This window comes from Barbus barbus (genome assembly GCF_936440315.1).
Source record: "Barbus barbus genome assembly, chromosome: 1".
NCBI lineage: Eukaryota > Metazoa > Chordata > Actinopteri > Cypriniformes > Cyprinidae > Barbus > Barbus barbus.
The window spans coordinates 31,953,025-31,980,841 of record NC_136729.1 but is presented as its reverse complement, the minus strand read 5'-3'; the positions used below and the strand labels follow the sequence as shown (position 1 = coordinate 31,980,841).

At 38.7% G+C, this 27,817-nt stretch overlaps 2 protein-coding genes across 6 annotated transcripts in view; both read right to left on the bottom strand.

Annotated features, from left to right (window-relative positions):
- LOC306874387 (cingulin-like protein 1) overlaps nt 1-12,297 on the bottom strand; it is a 30,540-nt gene extending 18,243 nt beyond the window's left edge. Inside the window, exons 1-8 of the mRNA XM_079424394.1 lie at nt 12,164-12,297; nt 8,229-9,866; nt 8,024-8,118; nt 6,152-6,257; nt 5,613-5,714; nt 5,142-5,290; nt 4,517-4,658; nt 3,712-3,924 (exon numbers count right to left, since the gene is read on the bottom strand). Of these exons, the coding sequence (XP_079280520.1) occupies nt 3,712-3,924; nt 4,517-4,658; nt 5,142-5,290; nt 5,613-5,714; nt 6,152-6,257; nt 8,024-8,118; nt 8,229-9,815 (2,394 nt within the window). The 5' untranslated portion in view covers nt 9,816-9,866; nt 12,164-12,297. The remainder of the gene's footprint in view (nt 1-3,711; nt 3,925-4,516; nt 4,659-5,141; nt 5,291-5,612; nt 5,715-6,151; nt 6,258-8,023; nt 8,119-8,228; nt 9,867-12,163) is intronic.
- A 6,329-nt stretch (nt 12,298-18,626) lies between these two features.
- LOC306870960 (transcription factor 12) overlaps nt 18,627-27,817 on the bottom strand; it is a 110,901-nt gene continuing 101,710 nt past the window's right edge. For all 5 annotated transcript variants that reach the window (XM_079418574.1, XM_079418576.1, XM_079418578.1 and 2 more), the window contains 5 exons: nt 23,585-23,699; nt 23,237-23,402; nt 22,817-23,049; nt 21,874-22,024; nt 18,627-21,290 (listed from right to left, as the gene is read on the bottom strand). In XM_079418574.1, coding sequence (XP_079274700.1) covers nt 21,882-22,024; nt 22,817-23,049; nt 23,237-23,402; nt 23,585-23,699 — 657 coding nt within the window. In that variant the 3' untranslated portion in view covers nt 18,627-21,290; nt 21,874-21,881. The remainder of the gene's footprint in view (nt 21,291-21,873; nt 22,025-22,816; nt 23,050-23,236; nt 23,403-23,584; nt 23,700-27,817) is intronic.

The following is a 27,817-nucleotide window of genomic DNA, read 5'->3' as shown; positions in this document are numbered from 1 at the left end:
CACCTGAGGAAACACACCATATCCTGTGAGACCGTCGGCTCCCCAAACAGACCCAAGGAGACAGTTAGCCACAGCCCACAAAACAAACAAATACAGCACAGCAACGCCGCTGCACTCAAATTCACCAAAGGCTACACATCCCAGCACCCAACGCAAGATCTTGGATTTTCAGTAGTGACTGACTGATAAGAACTGTTCATATGAGGGGCTGTAGGGTAGACCAGAGACAACGGTGACATTTTTTACATTTACCTTCATAACTTACACTACACTTTAACAAAAATATTCAGCAAGGACAGATTAAATTGATCAAAAAGTGACAGTAAAAGGTTTTTGTATATCATTTTAAAAGAACTCTAACTAAATGGTGTTCTTTTGAGCTTTCAATTAATCAAATAATCCTGACAAAGTGTATCACTGATACAAAACTATTAAGCAGCACAACTGTTTCATTGTTTTAACGTTGACAATAATAAGAAATGTTTCTTGAGCACCAAAACGATTTTTAAAGGGGTCATTGGATGCAAAATTCACTTTACACGTTTGAACATAAATGCGTACACATCCATCCTATAATGATGAAAATCCACCCAGAGTTTTTCTTTTATTCCTAGAGCTGTTCGCCTCCGGTGCAGGGAAAGACAAAATGTCTCCAATTAAGCGACTGAGGTGTTTTGTTGTTGGATGTAATAAAGAATATAGCAGTCGTCATTTACTCCCGACATCTGAGCTGCTGAAGACGCAGAGGATTAACGTTACTTTCATTTTGAAGGGAATGCGCCGATCCCCGATCTACTGTACATAAATGCGTTTATGTTTGCGCGAATCATTCGTGATCCAGCTTTATCCACAGAAGAAGTGAGTATAAGGGTTTTTATGAATCTTTGCAAATTGCCTTTCCTAATAATGTGCTAGTTAGCCAGTTTCACGGCTGAAGTTTAGGATGCTCCATAGAGATATATACCTAGATGCCTCATTATCAACTGTTTCTATGGGCCGCGATACGCAAGCCATCCGCCATTTTTGGAACGGTCTGAGAATCTTTGAGCGCATTGACTGTGTGCGTCTACAACAGCAAGTTATATGCTTGTATATTTTTTAATATTCATTGATTATTATGGTGAATGCGAGATGGCTGACGCGTCAACGTATCTGGAGCAGTCTAATAGGGATCTACACATATCTATGGTCTGCTCGTCACTCCACGGAAGAGAGGGGCGGAGTCAGCAGAGCTCACTAGGATTTAAAGAAACATGGACTAGAACAGCGTGCTGAAAACAAAGCTGATTTTGACAGGGTAAAGAAGGTGTTTTTTACACTACCATTGAGACATTTTAACCAAAGTAGTATAGACTTTTCATTAAGACCCTAAAGAATCATATCAGCTTAAAAATGTAAAATGGGCATCCAATGATCCCTTTAAAGGATTATGAGACACTGAAGGCTGGAGTAATGAATGCTGAAAATTCAGCTTTGCCATCACAGGAATAAATGACATGTTAAAATATATTAAAATAGAAAATGTTTTAAAAACTATATTAATTTGTAATAATATTTCACAATATTAAATTTGTTACTGTATTATTAATCAAATACAGGCTTAATTAGCATAAGAGACTTCTTTCATGAAGAAATTATTAACTTACTGTAATATCAACCCACTGTATCTCAAAAGATATAACATATGATATAATGAAATCTCTTTATTTTTACTTAATAGTTTTGGTACCAATTCAGCAGTCAGGAATAATATGCGTTTAAAGTCGAAAATCAGCAAAAAAAATTTACTGATAAAATAAAATAATGCATAAGATTGTTTATTTTTTAATTCAGTCAATACAAATTTTAATTTAATAACTAGCAATACAATAAGCTAATGAAAAGATTTTATATCTACAATTCATGGAAAATTAAATAAAAAACTTAGAGATATAATACAAATTTATTGACAATAAATCAGTTATAAATGATTAATAAACATATTTATCACAATAATTTTGAAAACAAAAATTCTTATCCATTCACAATGCAGAGGCAGATGTAGAGGTAAAACTTTTGAATCCACCAAGTGGACATTTTGACAAATGGAATGGTCTCAAAATTGAAATAATTGGCTGATATAACAGTCCGTAACTAATCTTAGTCATAATAGTTAGGGTCTGGTTTTTGTAAAAGAATCCAGTTACGAATAAGAAAATAGGGAAGGCAATTGGAGCAGGGAGAGAATCCCTTCACAAGGACGCCTAACCGTTGAGAATCAGGAATCTTGCTGAGGGGGACACTGTGACCCCCCACTTCCCTTTCTGTTCCCCCTCCTGCTATTAGGGCAGAGCAATTGCTTTATATTCGGCCATACAAACGGACAGAAACAAACACCAAGTTGTACTGACCACTCACAATTTCTATATTGCTGGTAACAAAAGCCTTGTAGAAATATCCACATAAGGTGTACTGGGAAACCTGGGATCAGTAGTCTAAACTAATGCAAGCTTTGGAGAACACCTCATGGGAAAAAAAACTAAGGGAAACAAATCAAACTAACCTTTTTGTACAGACCTCCCCCCATTGTGTCTTCTGTAAGACCCCTTGTCTGCACGGTGACCCACTTATTGGCCATGTGCAATTTCCCCAGCTATTTGCATATGAAACAACCCATCATTCATTTTCAAAGAAAGAGAGAGAAAGACCAGCTAACCACCCCATCAGAGACTCATTAGATTAGTGACAGCCTGCCACTGCAATTAAGCAGCGCTAAACTCCATTTAGTGCTTCACCCTTCAGTGTTCCTCCACATGGGGCCTTCCCATCAACACTAACACCATAAAGAAGAGGCGCACGGTAATACTCGTTGAGCCCGATGGCTTGGTTGCTCGCTAAGATACCCAGAAAGCCAATGTCCATAATCTGTCTCTTTGTCCACTTCTCTAAGGTCCAAGGACAAAACCATCCACTATTCTCCCAGCATCCGATAGTGCAGCTATTTCGAAAATAAGCACAATGAGCACAGGTTTACTGTGGCACCTGACCAAGATTAAGCACTTTGTTGGTTTACTCCTTTAAAATACATCTAAACTGAGACAACAATGGCCTCCTCTGGACAGGACGTCCCTTTGTTGCAGAAAGGAAGTGAGCTAAGAAGCAGGCTAAAGCAGTTTCAGCCACCTGTGGACACCTATCTGTACACAAACTACCTCTTTCATTACTTTTCTTCCTGTTTGTTCTATTCTGTAACTCGCTATGTCTTTAATGCTGCCCTTACTGTATGCGTCTCTTCAGAATTTGGGGATTCTGTCATCCGTTTTGCCCTCATCTGAACAAAATAATCATGGTCAACTACTGGAAATTGCTAGGAACTCAATTCTTATGAAAACCGATGACATGGCTGAAGATGAAAGCGTTTCCAAAACAAGTCAAAAAGCGTAAATCATAATTTTAATATTGTGACAAAATATTTATGTTGTATCATTTGACAAATAGTACATGTGTGTGTCTAATCTATGCTTGCATGCTAAATCTGCATAAAAATACTTCAAACCTCATATTTCCTTTGCTACGTGGCACTTTTAGTGAGGACAGGAAATTATAGGGAGATAGAGAGGGAATAGGATCAGGAAATGTTTACATGGTTTCTAACATCACACAAACGATTTATTAGCGAGGTGTTTTGGTTAAAAACGTAAAAGGCAGATAAAAAAAAAAAAAAAAAATCACCTGTTTGGCTTCTTCCACAGCTGTTTGCATCTTACGGATCTCCTTTTCATACTGCTCCCTAAGTTTATCCACCTCCTGATCGTGAGTTGCCACCTCCTCTTTCAGAGCTCCTTTGAGAGCGGTCAGCTCCCTCTCACGCCTCCTCAGCAGCTCCTCCTGCTCCTCTTTGGCTAGAAGCAGCTCCTGGAGGTCTAGCTTCAGTTGCATGAAGTCCTAGAAAGGACAGTACAATGTTAGAAGTTCTGCCATCAGTTTCAAGTCTTAATTATTTTGAATATGCAAAGCTGGATCTGTTATGCTACAGATTACTGAAGAGTAAGATTTGAATTGGAAATATACAGCTTCCCATTATATATTACAGAAGTTACACTATTGTTCAAAAGTTTGGGATCAGTACGATTTTCCATTATTTATTTGATTTAAAGTACAGTAAAAACCTGCAATATTATAAAATAGTAGTACAATTTAAAATACTGGTTTTCTATTTAAATATATTTTATTCCTGTGATGGCAAAGCTGAATTTTAAGCAGTCATTACTCCAGCCTGTCACATGATCCTTCAGAAATCATTATAATGATTTGGAAATTTCAGGAAACATTTCTTATTATTATCAACGTTCAAAACAGTTATGCTGCTTAATTTTTTGTTAAAATTGTGATACGTTTTTAAGGATTCCCTAATGAATAGAAAATTATTTGACAGCAATTATTTGAACTATAAGTCTTGTGTAATATTATAAAATCTTTACCATCACTTTTGTTCAATTTAATATCTGCTTGCTGATTAAAAGTATTAATGCTGTACCTCCATCATGGCCTCTTTGTCTGTGCTGTCTGTTTGAGATTGTTTGGCTCCATCCAGCTCATCGTGCATCTCTGAGAGCTGGTCCTGCAGGTCTCGGATCTCAGTCTGGTACTGTTCTTTCTCCATTTTCACCTGGTAGAGTCTGATATACACACACAAATACACTCAGAATACCTGCATTCTGAACTGAAACAAGAGCCAACGCAGACAGGCCTGTTAATCTGCTGAGCTCATGTCCATATAAACCCCTGCCAATTCAAAGCATGGTGTCACAAAGGATAATTTACACTTATTTTGACAACCTTAGAGCCAGGATGGAGAAATCCCAGAAACTTGCATATCTGAGGGTAGTGTAGATTTTCACAGCGCAAGAAGGATTCACATCAGGGCCAACACCTGCATGTTTTCCTTTTGCTCCAAAGTTCACAGTGAATCTCATAAGCATAACCAGCAACTTCTGCTTTGAATTTGGGGTCAAATTCTGCAGAATGGATTTAAATATAAAATTTGCAGGCTAGAATTTTAACATATGAGCTTTTAACTGAATTTGTCAATTACAGGTGTTCTATTTTTAGTGAGTTTTCTATATAATTATTGTGAGTCTTTCCACAGGACAGTATCTTACTCCTCCACTGTAGTGCGCAGGTCAGCCTCTGTTTTACTAAGCTTGTTCCGCAGTCTGCTGCACTCGGCTTGACTCTGGTCCAGCTCTCTCCTCAAGTCTTTCATTCCTGATCCCGCCTTTAGCTGAGTCTCACTCAGATCACTGCGCTTCTGCAGAGAGAGACATAATAAGAAATGACAGTAAGGACAATAAATGACAGTAACCTTACTGAACTGTAAACATCATTGACTGTTTGAGACATTCGGCATCTTTTTTTGGATATAAGGCCCAGTCTTTATAATAAGCCAGTAATTGGTTAATTTGATTATTGATCTTAAGGGGTGATAGGAGTGGGATTTTCCTTCAACACGGAAGCTTCTAACAGATTGACCAAACAGACAGAGCAGGGGTCCAAGGTACAGTTGACGAGCTAAAGCTGCAGAGGTATTAGTGGAGAGAGAGAGAGAGAGAGAGAGAGGGTTTCACCGTTACCTTGCTTTCATCCTCAAGATGTTTCTTAAGATCAGCGATTTCTTTTTCCAGTTCTGCTTTCTGCTCATGAAGGGCTGTAGCCTGGGCTGCAAGGTCTGGAGACTGAAAGAGGAAGGTTTACAAGCAACAGAGCTCTTTTTAGCTCTATATGATAGTGATTCAATACAGATTCACATGCAAGCTGAATAAAAACAGCAGGTTCTGTTCTCTATTCTAATCAGAAATATTTCAAAAAGATAGGAATTTATAATGCTCATTCACTCTAAGCTGGTCTTTCCATATACAAGATTTCATGATTTTGTAGGTGTGAGTGTTAAAAGTTCATAATTTAAAATAAATTAAGTAAAAAAAGACTAGGTTCTTGTCTGAATTTGCTTGCATATGTTTAAACATTAACCATGACTATGCTGTTCGCTGAGTAAATAACCTCAGTCAGCCTTTATACTTTCTCCAAGAGATAGACTAAGTCTCTCTTATAAGAGGCTCACAGTCTTAGAGCTGTTTGTTGAACCCAATTACAATGCACAACAACGGCTCACTTTGTTGTCGCCTTGCACGTTCCCAGCGGCCCGTGACTTCAAGGTCTGGATTTTTTCGAACACCAGGTTGACCTTCCTCTTGGTGGTGTCATCGTTATCATTGCTCCTGCAAAACATGACACAAGTGCTCATAATTCATTCAGATGGTTTGAGAGTCCTTTTCTCGGAGCCAAAATGTGTGTTGATAGTGTGAGTGTGTGTGTGTGTGAGTGACTGGATCAGAGAGTATAATCCCTGATATTTCTGGGTAAAAATAAGCCTGGCTCTTTGCCTGCGTGGAGAGTACAGAGTACTCAAGCTTTGATGTGTCACCTCATGACCTGCCCACCCTAATTACGGCCTTCTTTTAACAAGTCACATGTCTGGGAATGTGTGTCTGAGCAAGGATGAGGAAGCCCGCACGTTCCCAGGGGACTCGAGTGATGCATCAGGGAAAAGCAAAGAACATTGGGTTACTGCCATGCATATACAGATTAAAGCATATCATTAGATTTCACAAAGAGAGAGGAGAAACCAACAGACCAGCACCGCCTCTCCTTCAAACACACACACACCTCCCACAGAGTGGACTGTCATTAACGGTTTTATTGACGCAAGCTGCTGTCACCAATAGACGTGTCATGTCACAACACTGCTGAAAATGTATTTCTGCTCCATTACAACTACCACGACTCTGGTGCATCTATGGCACGTGCCTCTGAAAGGTAACTAACCACTACCTTAGTGTGTAGGGCTGGTTTCTAAAGGTTGCCATTGACCAGAAGATATTTGATCCTATATCTGCAAGGCTTCAGAGGGTTCACAGACACTGGTGTATAATCCGCTCTTCTTACCTCCCTCCATGCAGCACATAAGGAATGCAGAAAGGGCGGAACTTTTGCCATCAAGAATATGGAGTTCAGGGAGGGCACAGGTTCAGCTATTCGCTAGAGCAGGTTGGGCCGTCGGGCACCTACAGCATGCGTTTGAAGCTGTGCAGTGATCATGCAGGATTAGATGAGAGCAGGAAACAGTGCTGTTTTGGGTGGAAATTTAGTCCAAGCAAAATAACAGATTTGAGTTGTTGGCAGCGAGGCAAAGAACGGTTTGGAACATCTAACAAGCAGCTTTTTTTAAATGACTTGCCATTTTGATGTAAGATGTTAGAGGAGGAACATTAAGAACCTGTTTTTTTTTCCTTGAAAGGGTGAGATAAAGGTGTGGGAGTGCGAGTTGTTAGTGGATGATTCTACTGAACACAAATCAATGTAGGGGAGGTAAAATTCTTGTAGTGTTATCATTATGTGTCAGACTATGTGGAAACTACCTTAAATTATAAGAAAAATCTCACTTCTCAGAAAATAAGAGTGAACACTAATAAGTAGGAAAGAACCCTAAACCAATAAGGACACAATTGTCACGGTTTTAATTTATTAGAAACTTTAGTGTGTCAGATTGATGTTGTCTGGTGAAACCAGCATGAACATAACAAATAGTAGAAATTATATAGTACAGAGAAGCCCTGCACACCTTTTTGACTGTCTGTTAAGACCAATAAGAATAAGATAAATTAATGCTCCAATAAAATGACAATACTCTAAAAACCTCATATGTATGATATATGCATATTATATATACATAGTATATACACACTTTTTCCACTTATAATAAAAAAACAATTGAGAAATGTTTTTGAAAGTTCTTATAAATGTGTGTGCATTAAATCTTCAATCATTAAAATGTCTTTAAAAAAAAGGTAGATGCATTATATTGTAGATTTTCCTTATATTGGACTCTCATTTGTCATTGGCCAATTAATAAACATTTTAAGTTAATGTTTTTGACATTTGTTGATGGCAAATTCATATGAAACAATTTGGAAAGTGCACCCACCCATCTTTGAGGTAACTGAATAATATCTGCTTGGCAGTCTCTTCATTTGTTTGTTGTGAAAGCTCTTCTTGACCTTTCAGAAGATCAGGTGTCACCTGGGCAAAATATTAAAAAAGGGGGTAAAAAAATACATCTCAAATTACTGGTCACCCCATAACCGTGGGAATATATCAGAATAGCAAAGAGGAAGACTATGCGTTCTTACCTGAGCATCCACTTCAGTGCTTGATGTTTTACCATTGACAGCGGGACGAGAAATTGATCCCATTTTCACACTTGACAGGCACTTCATACTCTGTGATGGTTTGGCCTCTTCATTTTTATTCTCTACAGGTGCTACAGAGGGATGACTCTGGGGATTCTTGTACCCTAAAATAGCAGCTGAAGAGTTGGAGACTGTGCCTTGTGGAGAGCCTGGAGCACTTTTAACTTGTGTTGTGTTTCTCAGGTTAATCCTGGGTCCGACAGTGGAAGTTGGCGACATGGGGGAGGTCTTCACTCCAGCAGCCTTCTGCAGGAGCAGTGACGGGCGAAGGAGATGCTCTGTAGACCTGCCTCGATTCTGACTAACTTCATCCAAGTAATCAGAGTCACCCCCAAGACCAAATGGCAAGGCGCTATCAACACTACGTGAACGCTTGCGGTCTTCTGGGTTAAGTCGATTTCTCCGCCCTGACCGACCCCTGCGTTGCTGTGTCTCTTTGCTGTCAAACTTCTTGATGAGTTCATCCACACCTGGAATTGAACCAGTATCAATGTCACGCCCCGTGCCAGGCAGGAATGGGATGTAGCGCCGGTTCTCATGGCGGTTGATAGTCTCTGCATAAAGCTGGTCCAACTGGTCTTCCTTAGTTGGTGTAGTGGAGCCCAGAGAGGAGGAAGACTGCAGCACCGGGCCACTGGAGTCAACACGGCGTAAGGGCAATACGTCCGGTTCACGTTGACTTCGTTCCAAACTGGAGTTTATGCTACTTACTGAGCTGGAAGGTCTAGAAGAGGCCTTGTTTTGGTCATTGGGGTTGTTGGCTATTGTAAATGGCTGAGGAACTGGAAGGCGTTGTGAAGGCTGAGACGGAGTCTGGTAGGGCACTGGAGTCTTAAATGGTGGCTTAACCTGAGGTTGTGTTTGAACAGCGGGTTTGACCTGAGGCTGTGGCAGAACATGGTCTTTGGCTGGGCCGGTTTGAGGTTGGACATAAAACGGAAGTGTCTGGGGACGAAGTTGAGGTTGGGTGTGTCCCCTGTCATCTGTTAAAGATGCTTCTGGAACTTGGCTGGAGGATCTGGCTTGGCTTACAATTGGGGAGTTGGCTCTGGGTAGGGATCCTGGGTAGGGATTTCGATTCTCAACTGAAGGCAGACTTCGAAAGCTATCGAGAGTATTGCTCTCAGGATCATATGGCTTGAGAATCTCTGGATGCTTTTGGAAGTTTAACAGACTGGACTGCATCTTAGGATCAGAAGTCCCATTGTGAGGACCTCCATGGAGCTTTGGAGACATAAAATCCATATATGGGTCTTCAGAAAGATTCTTCCGGCTTCCTTTGAAATCATATTCATCATAATTGAGCGGGTTTTCAGAATCCATATATCCATTATTGTTTTGTGGAACTGCATAGGGGTTCGGACCTCTATCTTGGTTATTGAGGACCACATAGGGATGTCCATCTATTCCTTGAACTCTGATACTGAGGCCATAAGTACCGTTGGTCTGGCCTCTTGTGCGGGAAGGCTGCGTATAGCCTTGTGATAGTCCATTGTTTGGCATGCCGCTAACTCTATAAGACTCCATCAGGAACACTGAGAGAAACAACCAAATCCCTCTCTGTGGAGCGGCTCACTTCTGCAAACAAAGCCATAATCTCATTATTACATAAGTAGTTTGTGATGCTCATGCTATCTTTGCAATTTTAAAAGACCACAATGAGACTGTCTGACAGCATTTGTTCATGCCATATAGTTGATCTTTTTAAGACTTAAAATAAGATAACTGTGCAAATTTTAGGAAGCAAAGCTTTTTTTTCCCTCAAACCAAAGTCAAAGTAAAGATTTTAGCATGATCCTCCACCACAAACAAAGGTTGTTTGGACTAAACAGGACCTTTCGAGCCTTTTAAACATATTCATTGCTCAGGGTTTGGAATTTATTCTGAGACAAACATTGACACAGGCACATGCCACAGTCTTTGTAGTTATTCGAAGGAACTTGAGTTAGATGACGACTTACAATATCTGATGCCATTTCAAACAGTACAATAATGACATAAAAGCATGCAGAAAATTAAGTAACTGCAAATTAAGTAATTTTCAGCCCAGTTTCAGACTTTATAATCTCAATCACACTGACATTGCTGACTAAAGCTAACAGAAAGTGCAATGTAGATTACATCTCAACAAAAACAAACATTGGCAAAAAAAAAGTCACTGTACAGTATGGGGGCTGTGTTAGAAAGATAAGAGGAGGAAAAAACAGAGGAAGTCAGATTTAGTATTCAATTGTCTTGAAACAGCTGGTGACTAAATTGTCTGTCAAGAGCTCATATCTTTTATGGAAATAAACTAAAGTATATTAAAGTAAGTTCTTTGAGTACAACGTATTCAAAATGCTGCCAATTTTGACTGCAAATAATCAAAAACACCCAGATGCACTCATACTATGTTCGACAGTGCAATCACGTCTAAAGAATTTCAGCGACATATGCAATGAGCAACAGTATTGTGCCTCAGGAATGGCAAAACACAAAGCTGCAAAAATATCGCCCCACTGCAGGCATCACACCAGGCAACAGGCTATTATCAGTTTCTTCTGGACCCCACTGATAACATCCTTTCACCTCAAAGACAACAAAAGATCGCATGAGTCATATTGATGTCTTTGTTGCAACAGCAAATGGTATGACCAAAGCATGCAGTGTATTACGATGCATGCAACCTGTGAGATCCCTGAGGGCTTGACAATGAAGAAAACAAAGACGGCATTGGTTCATTTTCAATGGGCAAGTAAAGAATCCGTTCAATGAAGAATGAAGGTGACACTAGAGACTACAGGTTGAAAGAATAAGATTGGAAGACCTAAAGTCTTGAGGATAAAAAACTACTACAAAAACATCATAAACAAACAAGCCAAAAAGGAAAGTTCTTCTCATCGTCCGACACACTCAAGAGAACAGAAGAGACTCAAACTTTCCAGCTCCATAGAGGGGGATGAGAAAGAACAATAAGGGCATGTTAAAAAGCGGCAAGCCCCCTTATCCACAAGGAACAGAGCTCTGCTGCAGAAAAAAGGATATGACACAATAGCCTCTTTCAGCTCCTGTATCACATGTACTATGTGCAGAGGGACTCAATGGTGTTAATGTAGCTCCTTTCCTCTCATTGTGCCCACTAGAAATGTGTAGCTCTGACAGGGAAGCAAACTCAGACTGGGCCAACTCTTGCAGCAAGGCATTCCTCTTCCAGGGAAACTCAAAACAAAGTTTTTCTGGTGAAACTGTCTTAAGTTTAACTCTCGTTACCAACTCCTAAACTTTGGCCCTGATCTAGACCAAAAACATGGCTACAGCATCAACAAAAAATGTCCAACAATAAGGTTTATGGATAATTATTCTTTAGATGACAGAGCAAACACCATAACTCTGTCAGGAGGGATAACAGGAATACTCAGCCATCTTTCCTTTGCGTTTACTTACATCTGTACTGTTAGAACAGATTAATTTCATGTTTTGAAATAAGTGAATTAATATACATTTTGGTTTACACTACACTGCAAACCTAATCATACTGAATAATGCAACTATTTATTTTTGGGGTTGCATTTCTATACACTATGCATCTAAAACAATGCAAATGGTTGAGCCAAAAGTTTTATTTATTTTTGTTGAATTGCTTTCTGCATGCTAATTAATATTTTGCGTAATTAATACCAAACAATCATCCTAACAGATGCTCCAAGCACTGCAGGTGCAGTTTAATAATATAGTTTGGTTTTTAGGTGTTCATGTTTAGGTGCTCATTAAAGTTTATAAACTTTAATTTCAATTTCTAATAAACTTTAGTTTACCCACTACCATATTGCCCAAATGCCTCTAGAACAGCAAAGATTCGCACACTAATAGAAACAAAACCCAAAATCAGCACTTACCGCTGTCTGTCGTTTATCCTAAAATTAAGCGTTTATTTGCTGATCAAGATCTGTAAACATCTGTGGCACAAAGCGAAAGCTCCATCTCCTCTCAGTTGGTCAAAGTCACTTGTTGCACGTCTTGTTTTCAGACTAGTTTTACTTCACGCACTGGGGTAATAGAAGAGCGCAAAGCCCCGCCCACACCCCATCACTCACTCCACCCAGAGCTGCAGCCTGATGCACGATCAGCTGATCTGCTCCACAGGACTCCGACGAGCGAGCGCATGTCGCTTCTCACCTGATCTCAAGACACAATGCGCAGAAACTGGGTGTAGGCCATCCAAGCACTTGCGCTTCCAGTATCGGTGAAATCAAAGGTTTTCGTGTGATAATGAATTATTATAACAGGATAGAGAAAGTATGGGCCATTTTCAAGATGATCCCTTGATTTTTCAGTATTGAAAAAAAATTGTAAACCCTCAATACCCTAACATTGTATTACATAGCATGAAACGAATAATTCAAAAACATTCTATTCGTGCTAAAATCCTTTTTTTTATTATTTTTTTGTTATGTCGGGGAACAATCTTCGGAAGGATGTCCGTCTTTGATATGTAGCTATGCATCTGTTTAATCATCATAAAATATTTATGAATTACTTGAACTTGTCAAGTACAAAGCAAAACAAAAAAGTAATAATAATAATAATAATTTACAAATTAAAATACACAAGTTGTGGGAAAATATTACACGTTTAGAGAAATAATCAAATGTGGTTATTTATTCATCTTTCATTTAAAATATATATATATATATATATATAGTTTATTCCACATGGTTTCCACAGCCTATCATTTGTGTATTGTTAATGCTGGGTGAAAGATTTATTAATTTTTCAAATTATTATGGGCTAATGTACCTACTGATTTCCCCCATCATCACCACCATCATCATCATAAGATAATTTTGTTGAGAGTTTGTATTGGTGCTACAATAAAATAAGTAATAAAACCATTTAAAAAAATGTCAAGCATTATGAATACGCAATAACATGAACTGATGTAATTTTCCTTATCACTGACTAAACGATGCCCTGACAGCTGTTTAGACTGACAGCGCCATCTAGTGATAGAACACTGACAGCAGATTTACATTATGCAAATGACAGTGATGCCAAACACACTTTAACACACCCTAGTGTATTCACACTGTTAGAAAACTGTAATGTTAATAGAAGAATTAAAATAAACCTACCTGATTAAATTAAATTACCACTGAATAAAGTAAGCTTCAACAAAACATAAATGTTGATGATGACTGTACTGGTGAAGATGCACTGGCTGATTTCTGTGGGTGCATGTGCAGGTAACATCTCATCAGATCTCATTTGGGAAAACAAAGAACCAGATTTTCCCCAAGTGTTTCTATTATATCTCCAAATGTATGTCTGTCAACCTCCTTAATATAACATACACCCTTAACATACACCCGGAGCAGTGGGCAGCCAATGCTGCGGCGCCCGGGGAGCAGTTGGAGGTTCGGTGCCTGACCCCCAACTGCTCCCCGGGCTGCTCCGGGTGTATGTTCACTGCTGTGTGTGCACTTTGGATTGGTTAAATGCAGAGCACAAATTCTGAGTATGGGTCGCCATAATTGGCCACACACCACTTCCCCTTTTCCCTAATGTGAGGAGATAAATGGGTCACCGACTGGAGGAGCACTACGGGGTGGTAACTTCACAAGCAATCATTTCATCAACTATGTTTTGTTTTAATGTGCATAATTTAGGTGTCCCAAAATGAAAATTCTGTCATCACTTACTCATCCTCATGTCATTTCTAGACCTTTTAGTATGCTAAGTTGGTTAGTAACAGAACTTAATTATCCTGTAAACTTTGCATTTGTGCTTACAGACCAACCCAAGAACTAAGAGCAAAAAACAACTTGTGTGTATCTAGTGTAAGTAGGCCTAGGCTACTGATGACTCCACCCTTTGTCGTGGGTCTGCGGTGTTTTCATTTCTCTGTGTGGGTGAAGTCGGTCTTGTAGCTGAGGACCGTGGAGCTGCAGGGAAGCACAACAGAATTTCTATTTAAAATCCCTGCAGCATGTTCAGCAGGGAGCGCTGTCTGTCCCCGTTTGGGGATCCGGGTGAGATCCAGCGATAGAGAGGCGTTGCTGGGTGTTCTTCATACGGCTTTGTACTTTCATTCAGTTTAACGTTTTTAGAGTTTACACATATATTAGAGTTATTGTACTGAATCGTATTATACAAAACAACAGCTATATATTTAATTCTTCACTTTAAAAATTGTGAAAATTTGTGGGAAAAAAAATTCACAAAAAAAGGAATTAAGACTCACTTTCCTCTATTTTGTTAGAGTTTTGCGGTTCGTATTGAAGATGCCATGACAAGTTAAAGCTTTCTTTAAAAAGCGCGTCTCGAGACTGCGATTTCTTCTACTCCACTTCTGTATTTAAACGCAAGAACGCGCCCTGTGTGAACGCTCTCTAAAGTAGACTAGCTACATTAATAAGACGTGCAAATATTTTGTTTCAGCTACCACATTTTGGATTTAAAATTGGCCTTAAAATCTTATAAGATAAAGCTTTTTTTTCTATCAACCAGTGTCAGTTAAACTAATGTGTAGCCATCGGAAAATGTTGATCATCGACCTCAGACTAAATGTTATATTTGTCTGTTCACATCACTAAAAATAGTAAAAATAGATAAATAACATGAAAACAACTACTGTATGCCGAAATACTGCATGCAACAGTTACAAATAATGAAGTTGCTTGCCTAGATCCAGATATACAAACATAATTTTTTTATTAAAATTAGTTTAGAATTAAAAATATTTTTATTATCAGTTTAACAGATTAAGCAAAAAATGTAGACCTCTGACACTGAACAGACCAAAATATCCATTTTAAGGAATGGATATCAACATTTAAAGATAGTTTTCATCCAAGATTCATTTTTGTTAAGAATAGTTTCTCAACAACTCTCACATTAAATACATCACTTAAAAAAGGTCATAGGACACCAAGTGAACAAAATTGGTCTAGCGGCCATGGTTTGGCTGATAAGCAGAACTGCAGCACTGGTAGGCTATACTGTAATTTAAGCAAGTGTTAGTAATAGTATCGCATTAGCACCTATTTAGAAGAATTCAGTTCATGAAGTTTAAATATTAAATCTGGTAAATATAAAAGTCTGGTACACAGAACCCTAACCGTGGTCATTAAATGTAAACCCAACAACGATTTCACTGAAAGGAAAAGAGTCAGCAGGAACATCATGATCAAATGCATGTCAGCCTGAGACATCCTTGTTTGCGGTCCAGCAGCAGAAGCCAAGATGCTCCTGTCAGCAAGCCCACCATGACACTCCCTCACTGGGCTGTCCCAGGCAGCCAGATCCACAGGAAGTCAGCTTGCAAACACGGTGGTCCCATGCTTATAAAACATTGCCCATTTTTCTAGCTGACCGCAAGTAAACACTCCAGGGCACGGTTTTGATAAAGGCAGGAAGGAATATGGACACAGTCGCACACACACACACACAGGGAGGAAATGGGACAAAGCCTTCCCACCCAGCCAGCGGAGTTGGAGCGGCCTCCAGATGAGGAATTGGCCAAGGTCTCTCCAGCATTTAGCAACCTCTTCCCCAGTGCCGTTCCTGTCTCACAGCAGATCTGGGGCCCAACCTGTCAGCGCAGGACAAATCCAATGAGAAAGTGTCTCTTGCACACATGTACAGAGACATAATTTAGGGCAGATGTGTAAGCCAAGGAGATGAGTTCTGGGATTTAGTTTAGTCTTTTAATTGGACAGCCAGGACTGATGTCATTGTGTAAAAATGTACGGATGAGTTTAAAATGGAGAAATAAACAGCGAACTGTTATTAGAGTTTGATGAGGTATGCTGGAAGTTGCATTGCGCAGAAAGATTCTGGCTGTAAACCATTCACCACTACTGGGACAAAACAGATGCTCCCATATTTTATAACTGACACAGAAATGGTAAAAACAAATAATTTAATTAGGAAGTAAAGTCAATTAACACTGGGAATACGTGGGAATATGCACACTCCCCGCAATGAAAGAGTGTCATACTCCAATGCTATTTTCCCATGATCATTCACTAGAGACGCAAAGTATGTTTGTCTTTCAATCAAGTTAAAGACAGATGTTGAAGTCTTACAATTGAAATCTGAATTACTTTAAAAAGAAAATGTTTTCTCAGTGCAAAGACATTTTTCAAACAATAAAAGCTATACAGACTATTTTATAAAGGCAAAATAATTCCTTTTCCCCCTTTAAATATTGCATTGGGTGTTTTCACACTGTACTGAAAACAGAGAAGGGTTCCATAATGCTTTAGAAAGAAAACTAACAGTAAATATGACAAATGAACAGTGTTTGTGCAGTTGTTTAAATAGACTTAATTGGAAAGTCCAGACAAATATGAAAATTCTGTCATCATTTACTCACCCTCATCACAAAAAAGGTAATTTGATGAATTTGTAATAGTTTTGATTTCCTTTAACTTCCATTATTTTTTGGCCATACAACGGAAGTCAATGGGAAATGTTTGGTTATTATTATTCTTCAAAAAATCTTTTATGTTCCACAGAAGAAAGAAAGCCATACAGGTTTAGAATGACATGAGATTTTTTAAGCTTATATATACAGGTGCTGGTCATAAAATTAGAATATCATGAAAAAGTTGATTTATTTCAGTAATACCATTCAAAAAGTGAAACTTGTATATTAGATTCATTAATCACACACAGACTGATATATTTCAAATGTTTATTTCCTTTAATTTTGACGATTATAACTGACAACTAATGAAAGTCCCAAATGCAGTATCTCAGAAAATTAGAATATTGTGAAAATGTTCAATATTGAAGACCCCTGGTGCCACACTCTAATCAGCTAATTAACTCAAAACACCTGCAAAAGCCTTTAAATGGTCTCTCAGTCTAGTTCTGTAGGCTACACAATCATGGGGAAGACTGCTGACTTGACAGTTGTCCAAAAGACGACCATTGACACCTTGCACAAGGAGGGCAAGACACAAAAGGTCATTGCTAAAGAGGCTGGCTGTTCACAGAGCTCTGTGTCCAAGCACATTAATAGAGAGGCGAAGGGAAGGACAAGATGTGGTAGAAAAAAGTGTACAAGCAATAAGGATAACCGCACCCTGGAGAGGATTGTGAAACAAAACCCATTCAAAAATGTGGGGGAGATTCACAAAGAGTGGACTGCAGCTGGAGTCAGTGCTTCAAGAACCACCACGCACAGACGTATGCAAGACATGGGTTTCAGCTGTCGCATTCCTCGTGTCAAGCCACTCTTGAACAAGAGACCGCGTCAGAAGCATCTTGACTGGACTGCTGATGAGTGGTCCAAAGTTATGTTCTCTGATGAAAGTAAATTTTGCATTTCCTTTGGAAATCAAGGTCCCAGAGTCTGGAGGAAGAGAGGAGAGGCACATCATCCACGTTGCTTGAGGTCCAGTGTAAAGTTTCCACAGTCATTGATGGTTTGGGGTGCCATGTCATCTGATGGTGTTGGTCCATTGTGTTTTCTGAGGTCCAAGGTCAATGCAGCCGTCTACCAGGAAGTTTTAGAGCACTTCATGCTTCCTGCTGCTGACCAACTTTATGGAGATGCAGATTTCATTTTCCAACAGGACTTGGCACCTGCACACACTGCCAAAGCTACCAGTACCTGGTTTAAGGACCATGGTATCCCTGTTCTTGATTGGCCAGCAAACTCGCCTGACCTTAACCCCATAGAAAACCTATGGGGTATTGTGAAGAGGAAGATGCAATACGCCAGACCCAACAATTCAGAAGCGCTGAAGGCCACTATCAGAGCAACATGGGCTCTCATAACACCTGAGCAGTACCACAGACTGATCGACTCCATGCCACGCCGCATTGCTGCAGTAATCCAGGCCAAAGGAGCCCCAACTAAATATTGAGTGCTGTACATGCTCATACTTTTCATGCTCATACTTTTCAGTTGGCCAACATTTCTAAAAATATTTTTTTTGCATTGGTCTTAATTGATATTCTAATTTTCTGAGATACTGAATTTGGGACTTTCATTAGTTGTCAGTTATAATCATCAAAATGAAAGGAAATAAACATTTGAAATATATCAGTCTGTGTGTGATTAATGAATCTAATATACAAGTTTCACTTTTTGAATGGTATTACTGAAATAAATCAACTTTTTCATGATATTCTAATTTTATGACCAGCACCTGTATATGTCCAAAATCCGTTGAAAAGCCCAGTAGACGTAATGCCAAGCTTTGACTCAATAATTCAGATACGAGTGAAATTAAGTTACATATATTAATCCGCTTTTGCTGTATGAACTTGTAGATGAAAACCAAATGCTGAGACGATAAAAACCAAATGCTGAAAGAATGAAATAAAGGCACATACAATAGAGTTAAAAAAGATGGCACATTTATTGCTACATAAATGTTATATACATATTGTGTTTTCTGTTACAGAGACAGAAAAAAAAAAGAATTCGACTTCTTACTGCTGGTTTTCTGAAGTGCATTGACAATACCTTGAATTTTGACATGGGTACAAATCGTTCATCAACCAACAATGCAGACTGGAGACAGAGATGGAGAGCACATCGAGCTCGTACAATACCCCATACGTACTAGACTGCGAGCTACAATTCTACTTATGTTCTTAAGATGCTATCGATAATCTTTTTTATAATAATGGACAGGTTATGGTAAATAACCGTACATTTTTTTTTACTATCTAATATAGTAAAATAAAGTAAGAAACTTTTTACTCAAAACTTTTGATTTCAAAAATCTAGAAAGAGTAATATTTAGAATTCAAGAAATGTTCTTACAATATTATTGTATAAAAGACAAACTATAGTGAAAAATAAGCCAAATGTTTTTTTTTTATCCTTTTTCATATTTTTTTTGTTATGAGGGAAAGCATCAGGGCATACAGCAAAACCTAACATATTCAACAGAGGAAAAACAGAACACAGAAAAAAAAAGGAAAAGGGGAAAAAAACAGGGAAAACAAAACAAGACAAAGACATGACTCACAACCTCGATTAATTTTCAGCCGGCAAAAATACAAGCTCTTGAATACTGAAATGTATAACAAGGCCACAAAGACTAGTGGATTTCACAATAGTTTTTTTTAAGGAAGGAAATTCTCCATAAAGCAAAGAAAAAGAAGAAAAACAAAGAAAGAAAATAATGCTGATATTCTGAAAGATTTCCTTAAGCTTTGTTCTTTGTATTCGAGAGAGTGGTTCATATGAGAATCTTGTTTCAATGGTGTGAACGCATGGAAGACAAGCAGACAGGGCAGAAAAAGAGATCCAAAGCAAGACGGTTTAAAAAAAATTAAAAAAATTAAAATTTTTGGTCTTAAAGAAAAACTCATACATTATAAAACAAAACGCTCTCTTCACATTTACAAAGAAAACAAATAATGGCAGAGAAAAATCCTGATCCAAACTAGCTTTGTTCATCATTTCCACTGTTTGCTGATTTTGATGCTTCACAGCGTTTTAATTCATAGAGCTTCTCTTTTTTTTCGAACAGACATTGCGCTCACATTCTGCTGATCAAGTATCAAGTACTTCAATGCATGAGGGGAAAGACAAAGCCATTCTAAGTAACTTAGAACATCCTTCTATTTTCACACAACAAATATACGCTTTTTCTATGAAGCCTAGAGAGATGCTTTGTATACAATTACAAACAAACATATAACATGTGGTTACTTTTTTTTCTCTTTTAAAAAAAAAAAAAATGTTAATGGTTTTAGAAAAACAAAAGAACATAAAACAAAACTTCAATTCAGGCCAGGTGAATGAATGGTCTTCGTTTTAAATCCAACTCTTTTTCCAACAGTGCAATGTATATCTTGCGGTATAACAGAGATTCCTCAGTACAGATGCCCTCGACATAACCACGGCTCTTCGACCAAATAAAGTAACGTCTGAATACAAACAAACTGAATCAGAAACACGTCTTTCACTTTACCTTTAACACTATATGGCAAAGGAATCAAAAGGACGAGACTGCGTCCCCTTTCCCGTTTAAGACACTAAGAAATATGAAGGGAATGCTGGGGTTTTGTAACGTTCTGCTTTCCGTATCTGTACTGCTCACTAATGAGTATAAACATGTCAGCTTGTGTTTGACCTTTGACCTTTCAGTAAAGCCAGAGTTTGCCGTTCCACCATCGTCTCCACGACACAGGGAATCCGGTCAAAATGCAGAGGCTGATCCTATTTCGCCTCACTCATAACTTTCTGTCTGTGACGAGGACTCTGAGCTACACTATCAACATACATAATAAAGAATTAGGTAGTTTTGGTTTCTCATGCTGTTATTTGTGGAATGAATGTATGATAAATATAAATAATATATTATTTATTTTTCCTTTTCTTTTTAGACACAGGGAGCCATCAGATCCTTTCACGAGGGCATGGAATTTGATCTATATATATTAATCTGATCGAGCGGATGTCTGAGCGGAGAGGCCCTTCCACCACAGACCGACAGGAGCGAGGCTGCGGACAGCACACGACTCTGATGTGACGGACAAACTGCAGATCTACTGAAACGCCACCAGCTTCTCATAGCAATGTCAGAACTTTCCCTTTAAACATAGACTTACAGCTCAGTAACATAATAAATAGGAAACAAAATAAACAAACAAAAAAGAAAAGAAAAGAACAAATTGCTGTTACAATGCATTCGTCAATTCAGTTTAGGCACAAGGCAACTTCCACGTACAGGGTGGGGGGGGGTGGCGACAGTCTCTGATTGTACAGCTGTGGCACACGGCTTGCAGACAGCGATATGTGCTGAGGGGTTTTTATGCGTGATATTTTTTTTTTCTCTGGTGGGAAGAAAGTTGCTTATCGATATGGGATGTCTTCACAGGGAGCTGGGCACTTGCCAGTTTTCTTCTAGCTCAGGATTGCTTAACGGTGGAATTTTGCTTCGAGTGGTCTGTCTTTTCAAATTTGTGTCACAAACTGTGAGTCCTGTCCGCCCGTGGAAAGCAAGGTCACCGACTCTGTCTAACACACACCATCGGGATCCATTTGATCTGAAAGTGAGGGAAAGATAAGGACATTGCTTATGACCCACTGTACTGACACTCAATTCACTCTCTCAAGTGTATATACAGTACCGTTCTAAAGTTTGGGCTTAGTAAGATTTTTATAAAGAAATTAATACTTTCATTCAGCAAGGATGTATTAAATTGACAATAAAGACATCTATAATGTTATAAAACATTTATATTTCAAATAGATGCTGTGCTTTTGAACTTTCCATTCATCAAAGAATGTTTTTTTGAGAATCAAATCTGCATATTAGAATAATTTCTGAAGGCTGGAGTAATGACGGCATTTGTCATCACAGGAATAAATTGTATTTTAAAACAAGAAGTTTTATCATTTTTAAATTGTAATAATAAAAACCTTATTATAAAGTCTAGGTCAGTGAATGCAGTCCAAAACCTAGTTTAAGGCACCGGGTGCATTTCCAATGTAAATGCAAGAAAGGATGGAGCTCACTAGGTTTTGGAGCAGAGCTTGTGTCTCAGCAAAGCTAAGAATCTTGCTTGTGGTGTCGTATTTTAACCACCTGCCTGTTTTACATCTCTGTGTGGAGCTGACAGTGCTTACCTGGCTATTCACAGATGGCCCATGGGGTTGGATGTGTCTGTGAGGCCCGGGTGCACAGGCGGGTGGGCTTGCTGGGGGTCACCTGAAACCCCTGACACCTTCTCCTCCTCCCTCCTCTTAAGGCAGGCTGCTTTGGGGTTTAGGTTCCTCTCTGCACACAAGAGAATTCATATTATCTCATCATTGTGTATAAAGCAATACTGAAAAAAGTAATCATAACACTTTTATAGAGCTTTCATTGCCTTATAAAACCAGCTCTCTGAGATCTGTTAATCTGATTAATATAAATTAGGGCTGTTGCCAGGGGCCCTAGTAAAACATTACTGATAAACCTGAGAGTGGAGATTACCATACTGACCTGAGAATCATATTTCCTGATAGTATTTCAGTATATCATGATGTGTCTGTTTAGAATCAGAACTAGCGATGCCATATTTGTGAATTAATAACTATTGATCTAATCAGTCAAAAGGTCTGCAACTGTTTGCGATTCAGTTTGGTACACTGATACAGTTCACTCATGCTTTCTCACGCCACAACAGGATACTTTACCGTATCAGAAAACAAAAAGAGAACTGGTTGAGTTGGATTTTTTTCAATGCACTGCATGAACAATAACTTGTAAATGTCTTTGATCATTTGACAACAATAAAGCTTCTCTTTTTTGCACATGTAGCTTGTGAAGTAAAGACAGTATATACCCATAAAAAAAGGTCTGATCAAAGGCTAGAAACCTAACAGGCTGTCGTATAGAATTACTTAAATTAGTTTGATGCTGTTAACGCTGTTATCACATTTCTTTATTTTTACATTTCCCCCCCAAAAAAAAAAAGATCAGAATGTTTCTGAATGAAAAAGATTAATTGTGATTAAATATTTTATATTTGACTGACAGATCTTATTTAAACATGACATAATTGTATTGTGCTGGACAATGTCTGACCTCTGACTTGCTGTTCGAGGCTGAGAATGACAGCGACGGCCTGGTGAAGAATGAGCAGTTTGGTCTGAGGCTTCTCGCTCTTCAAGTGCAGTTGACACATGCGGCCCAGCTCTTTGAACGCCTCGTTGATGTCCCGGACTCGCAGCCTCTCACGGGCGTTGTTGGCCATCCTCCTCTCACGTTCACGCTCTGCCTTCTGCTCGGGGTTCAAATCCTCATCTTCATTGACACTGCTGCAGAACAATTCACAACTGTCAGACAAGATGGAGGGATGAACCTGAATGTATACAGTATGTGCTTGATGTCACATTTCATTTCAGGCAAGTAAATAGAAGTGGTGCTCTGTGCTAATATTTCATTCACTGTCTTTGAGGTCAATGTTGAAGTGCTGAAGGACACTTCGATGAGTGGTTGCCTTGCCTCGGTCTAGTGCTTCCCCGATTCTGCTTCATATCCCTTTTTTCACTCTCGTCGTCTGATCTGAGGTCGTCAGAGGAGTGGTTATCATGCATGTCATCTTTTTCTTGATTCTCGAGCTTCAGGTCCAGAGAAGGAGCAAGTTGACTGGCCAGAGCACTAGCGAGTCCTGTCAAACACAAAAAAGTACACAGTTACTTAAAATAAACACTTAACCTCTAAAATGTAGCGCTTTGAGACTTGTTGTAAGGTCATAAAACTGTGTATGAATCTTAACTGAAGAGGCAAACACAACCAATGCAAAAACAAAACAATAACTGAAAATAAAGTGATGTAAAAAAAGCTTCCAACCTCTGAATGTTTCTGCCTGGTGGTTGAGCTCCGCGCTGGAGGTGGGACCGGCGTTGGCCTGCAGGCCGCCGTGGTTGTTGTTCAGGCTGACGGTCTCTTCACGGTGAACAGAGCCCTGTCAGAACAGATAGCCATAAATACATGAGGCAGAGAACAGAGCAAAACATCAAGAGTCCCTCTGATCTTGAAGCCATCTGATCAGTGCAGAGAAAACAAAAGTGATTTACATTAAATCGGGGAAGAGACAGATCTTGGACTTCAAAGAGGAGAGAGTCTCTGTGTTCCTACTGTAGAGTGTGACCTCCCCTCTGAAGAACTGAGTGGTATTCACACTACAAAGAACGACCTTCACAGCCCCAAATTTGTGCTCAGAGAGACACGCGGCACTTCAGTCCTGAGTTCTGGCTCTGTTCCACCAAAAAACACTCTCATGTTGTTTCCAATTTGAAAGCGTACGTCTATACTTTGAGAGGCAAGTTGATTGTAAAATAACATTGGACTGGATGCTGCAACACAAATACAGTAAAAACCATAATACTGTAAAATTATAACAATTTGTAAAATTAGTACAATTATTACAACTGTTTTGAATATATTTTAAAATGCAATTTGTTCCTGTGATGGCAAAGCTGAATTTTTTAGCAGCCGGCCTTCAGTGTCACATGATCCTTCAGAAATAATTTTAATAGGCTGATCTGGTGCTCAAGAAACTTTTCTTATTATTATCAATGCTATAAACAGTTGCACTGCTTAATATGTTTGTGGAAACTGTGATTGATTTTTTTTCCCCAGGATTTTTTTTGATGAATTCCAAGTACAAAAGAACTTCATTTATTTGACATGGACAATTTTTGTAAAATTATAAATGTCTTTACTGTCACTTTTGAACAATTTAATGTGTCCTTTCGATTAAAGAAATAAATAAAGTATTAAAAAATCTTACTGACACCAAGTGTTTGATATATTTTTATACAAGTTACGAAAAAGAAATTTTCCGCTAGAAAAACCATATACTGCTGCATAGTGCACAGTAAGACCAGAAATGTGTTTTAACAAAGTAAATTAATTTAGATTTTTAAAGTTGACTTGAAAGATCTTTTTTTTTTTGTACAATTTTTGAAATAGTCACCCAGACATCATTTGTCAGCATTTATATGTTGAAAACCCTCCATCAAAACAAAATGGCTTATTCACATATGGATACGGCAACAAACAATCTGCCCTTTCATGCTGAACATCAAATGACAGTTTGACCAGCATTCGTCACTGGTGGCTTCCAAACTCATCTGGATTTGATCAACGTCTTGCCATGCGATTAGCGACGCAATGGAGAAGAAACCACTGCAGCCCCCCCTCCAACTCTCTTCCTTCCACCCTTGCCACAGCAGGCGGGAGCACATGTTCGCCCGCGATCTAGTTTCCTTTTTGAGGATCCACATTTGGGAGTCATGGCGAAAGAAGAGAAAGGAACAGAAATGGGGGAGAGGTCTTTCCCTCCTTTTCCTTCAGGAATGCGTTCCTAAGTCACTGTTGGCCTCTGTTAACCCCTGTGCCGCCCAGGCCCAAACCCCTTCCCCCACGCTCTAATCTCAGCACCACTCTCAACAGGTGTCCAAACAACTCTTTGTCTGTGGCAGAAGAGGGGTGGAGGAGAGGGGGGTGCCAACCAAAGAAGGCGGCCATTTTCCTGTCTGGGCTTGATTACCATACAGCTGAGGCGCTCAGACACACACGACTAAAGCGTCAGATTTTCTGAGTTGTTAAAAAAGACGAGGGGGAAAAAAAGAAAAGAGGGGAGACAGAAAGAGAAAAGAGTACGCCAAAATAAAAGCACGCTGGCTGCGCTGAATCAGGACCTTGTCTGAGTGTGTGTTTGGGTCGAGCCTGGAGCACAGAGCTCTGTTTGTGTGTGTATGAACACATAGTCCACTGACAGCAGAGTGACAGCTCCCGCGCAGACGAACGGATCGTGACACAGCCCCAGCACTGCTCTGTCACTCAGCTGCAATCTCCTCTCTTCTGACTGAATGAAACGCACCTCTGTTCATCACGATTGAAAACATAAGCTGTGCCGAGTCAAAAATTTGTGAACATCACTTTTGTCACTATGTGGCAAACCAGAGAATGACTGAACTGTTGTTGGAAATTACAGCCATTAAGGGATAGTTCACCCAAAAATTACTTTCTTTCAATGGAATCTAAAAGAAGATATCGTTAAGAATGCTGGTAACCAAACTGTCCTGATGACCACTGACTTCCACTGAATGGAACCGCCCCTCCACACACACACACACACACACACACACACACACACACACACACACACACACATTTTGCAAAATGTGTTTTTTTATATTCCATAGAAGAAAACCATACAGGTTTGGAACAGTAGAGTGGCTAAATGATGACAGAACAAAACTGATTTATAATGACCAACATGAAAGAGATTTTAATTATCATTTACATTGTTTTTATTGCACTGTATAATCTTGTCGTATTTGTTTTTAATAAATTTTCAATATTTTTGTTAATTTAATGTCTTATGCATTTGTTATAATTATTTTAGGATTTAAAAAAAATAAACATTTTTATGTAAAGCACTTCAAATTACTATTGTGTACATCAATGCAAAACTATGAAGATATCTGACGTGCATGTGGAGCTGGATTTTGGACCAATGAGATTTCATCGTGGACAGGGCTACTCTGTGTGACAATGTAGAAATGCAACCAAAAACTGAGAGGCTGTCTTGGCGTTTGTTACAATCTCAGCTTTTTAGGACAAAAAAACTTTTTTGTAAACATCAATTTACATGAATAATATAGCTTTTGGCATTTTATGTCATTCCTGGTTAGAGCGCAGCGTTTGTGTTGCATTTGGATTTCTAATGTGTAGGGCTGGGTATCGAGTTCGATACTTTTTAGGCACCGACTGAATTGCCTCGATACCACAGAGTATCGAAAAACGTCTTGTCGTTCGGTACCAAATTTCGATACCTAAGGGGTCAATCTCATCACCGTCAGTGAGCCAATAATCCTGCAGCACTAGGTGTGTTTGACTACAAGTGACGCGGCGCTGATTGATCAGTGTTTGGCATCCGCGAGAGCGTTTCGAAAGCGCACGGAGCAGTCTGCTCTCTATATCGTATAAAAAACAAACTGCGGTTTGTTTATACACAGACTGAAGCTCGCGTGACGCTCGCGGTGATTTCAGCGTCTGCCGTCTCACTAAATGAGGACATAAACACATGAACAACATCTCCAGAACTGCTGTGAGAGTCACTTCATGAGCATTTTACCGTTTGATTTGAGTAAAACTTGCGTCATATCATATACACACAGAACTGTAAAGGTATTCCAGGCAACCCTCAAAATAAAAGTTCGGTTTAACTTGGAAGACACTGCGGCAGAAATAAATTAATATTGTTCAGCAGAGAGTACATACTGCTACTACTAGGCTACTATTAAAATTATTAAAACTTTATAATTTTTTTTAGTAATGATCACACAACAGTTATTCATTTTTTTTTATTTTAATAGTAAACCCCCTTTGTTTGCCAAAATAAATAAACTTTGATTTTCATTAATTTAAAGAAATTAAATTAATGTTTTATGTCATCATTTGAAAACTAGATACAGAACACAGAATTTTGTTTTTATGCATTCAAATAATTAGACATACTACACCAGAATTTAATAACAATAAAACATATGGTGAAAGAAAATAAAACACCCACTTATGAAAGTGGATGAAGATTTTAAATTTCTTGAAGTCTTTAACAACCTAGAAATGATGATGTGTTTTAAAATGAACACGCACTAATGTAAACGTAGCCTAACAGATGTGTAAACTGAAAACAATTTGAACTTTATTAAAATTATTTATTTATTGTGTTGGATATATTTTGTTCCTTTGTGCAGTGGCTCAAGAGATGAGGCTTTGAGTCTGTATAAATATCAACATTAAAAAATAGTTTTTTTGAGATAATGTAATCTTATTAAAACGGATTTCATAAAACTGGTATCGAAAAAAGTATCGTTCAGGAACCGGTATCAAACTCAAGGTATCGGTATCGAAAATTTTTGAACGATACCCAGCCCTACTAATGTGTTTCTTTTAGATTGGAGTTATGAAACATTATTGACACACATAGAGTGTCTTGTGTGGAGAGGAGAGGAAACTACAAAAATATATTTATTTATACAAAATGATTTCTCTAATTGTACATGTTGA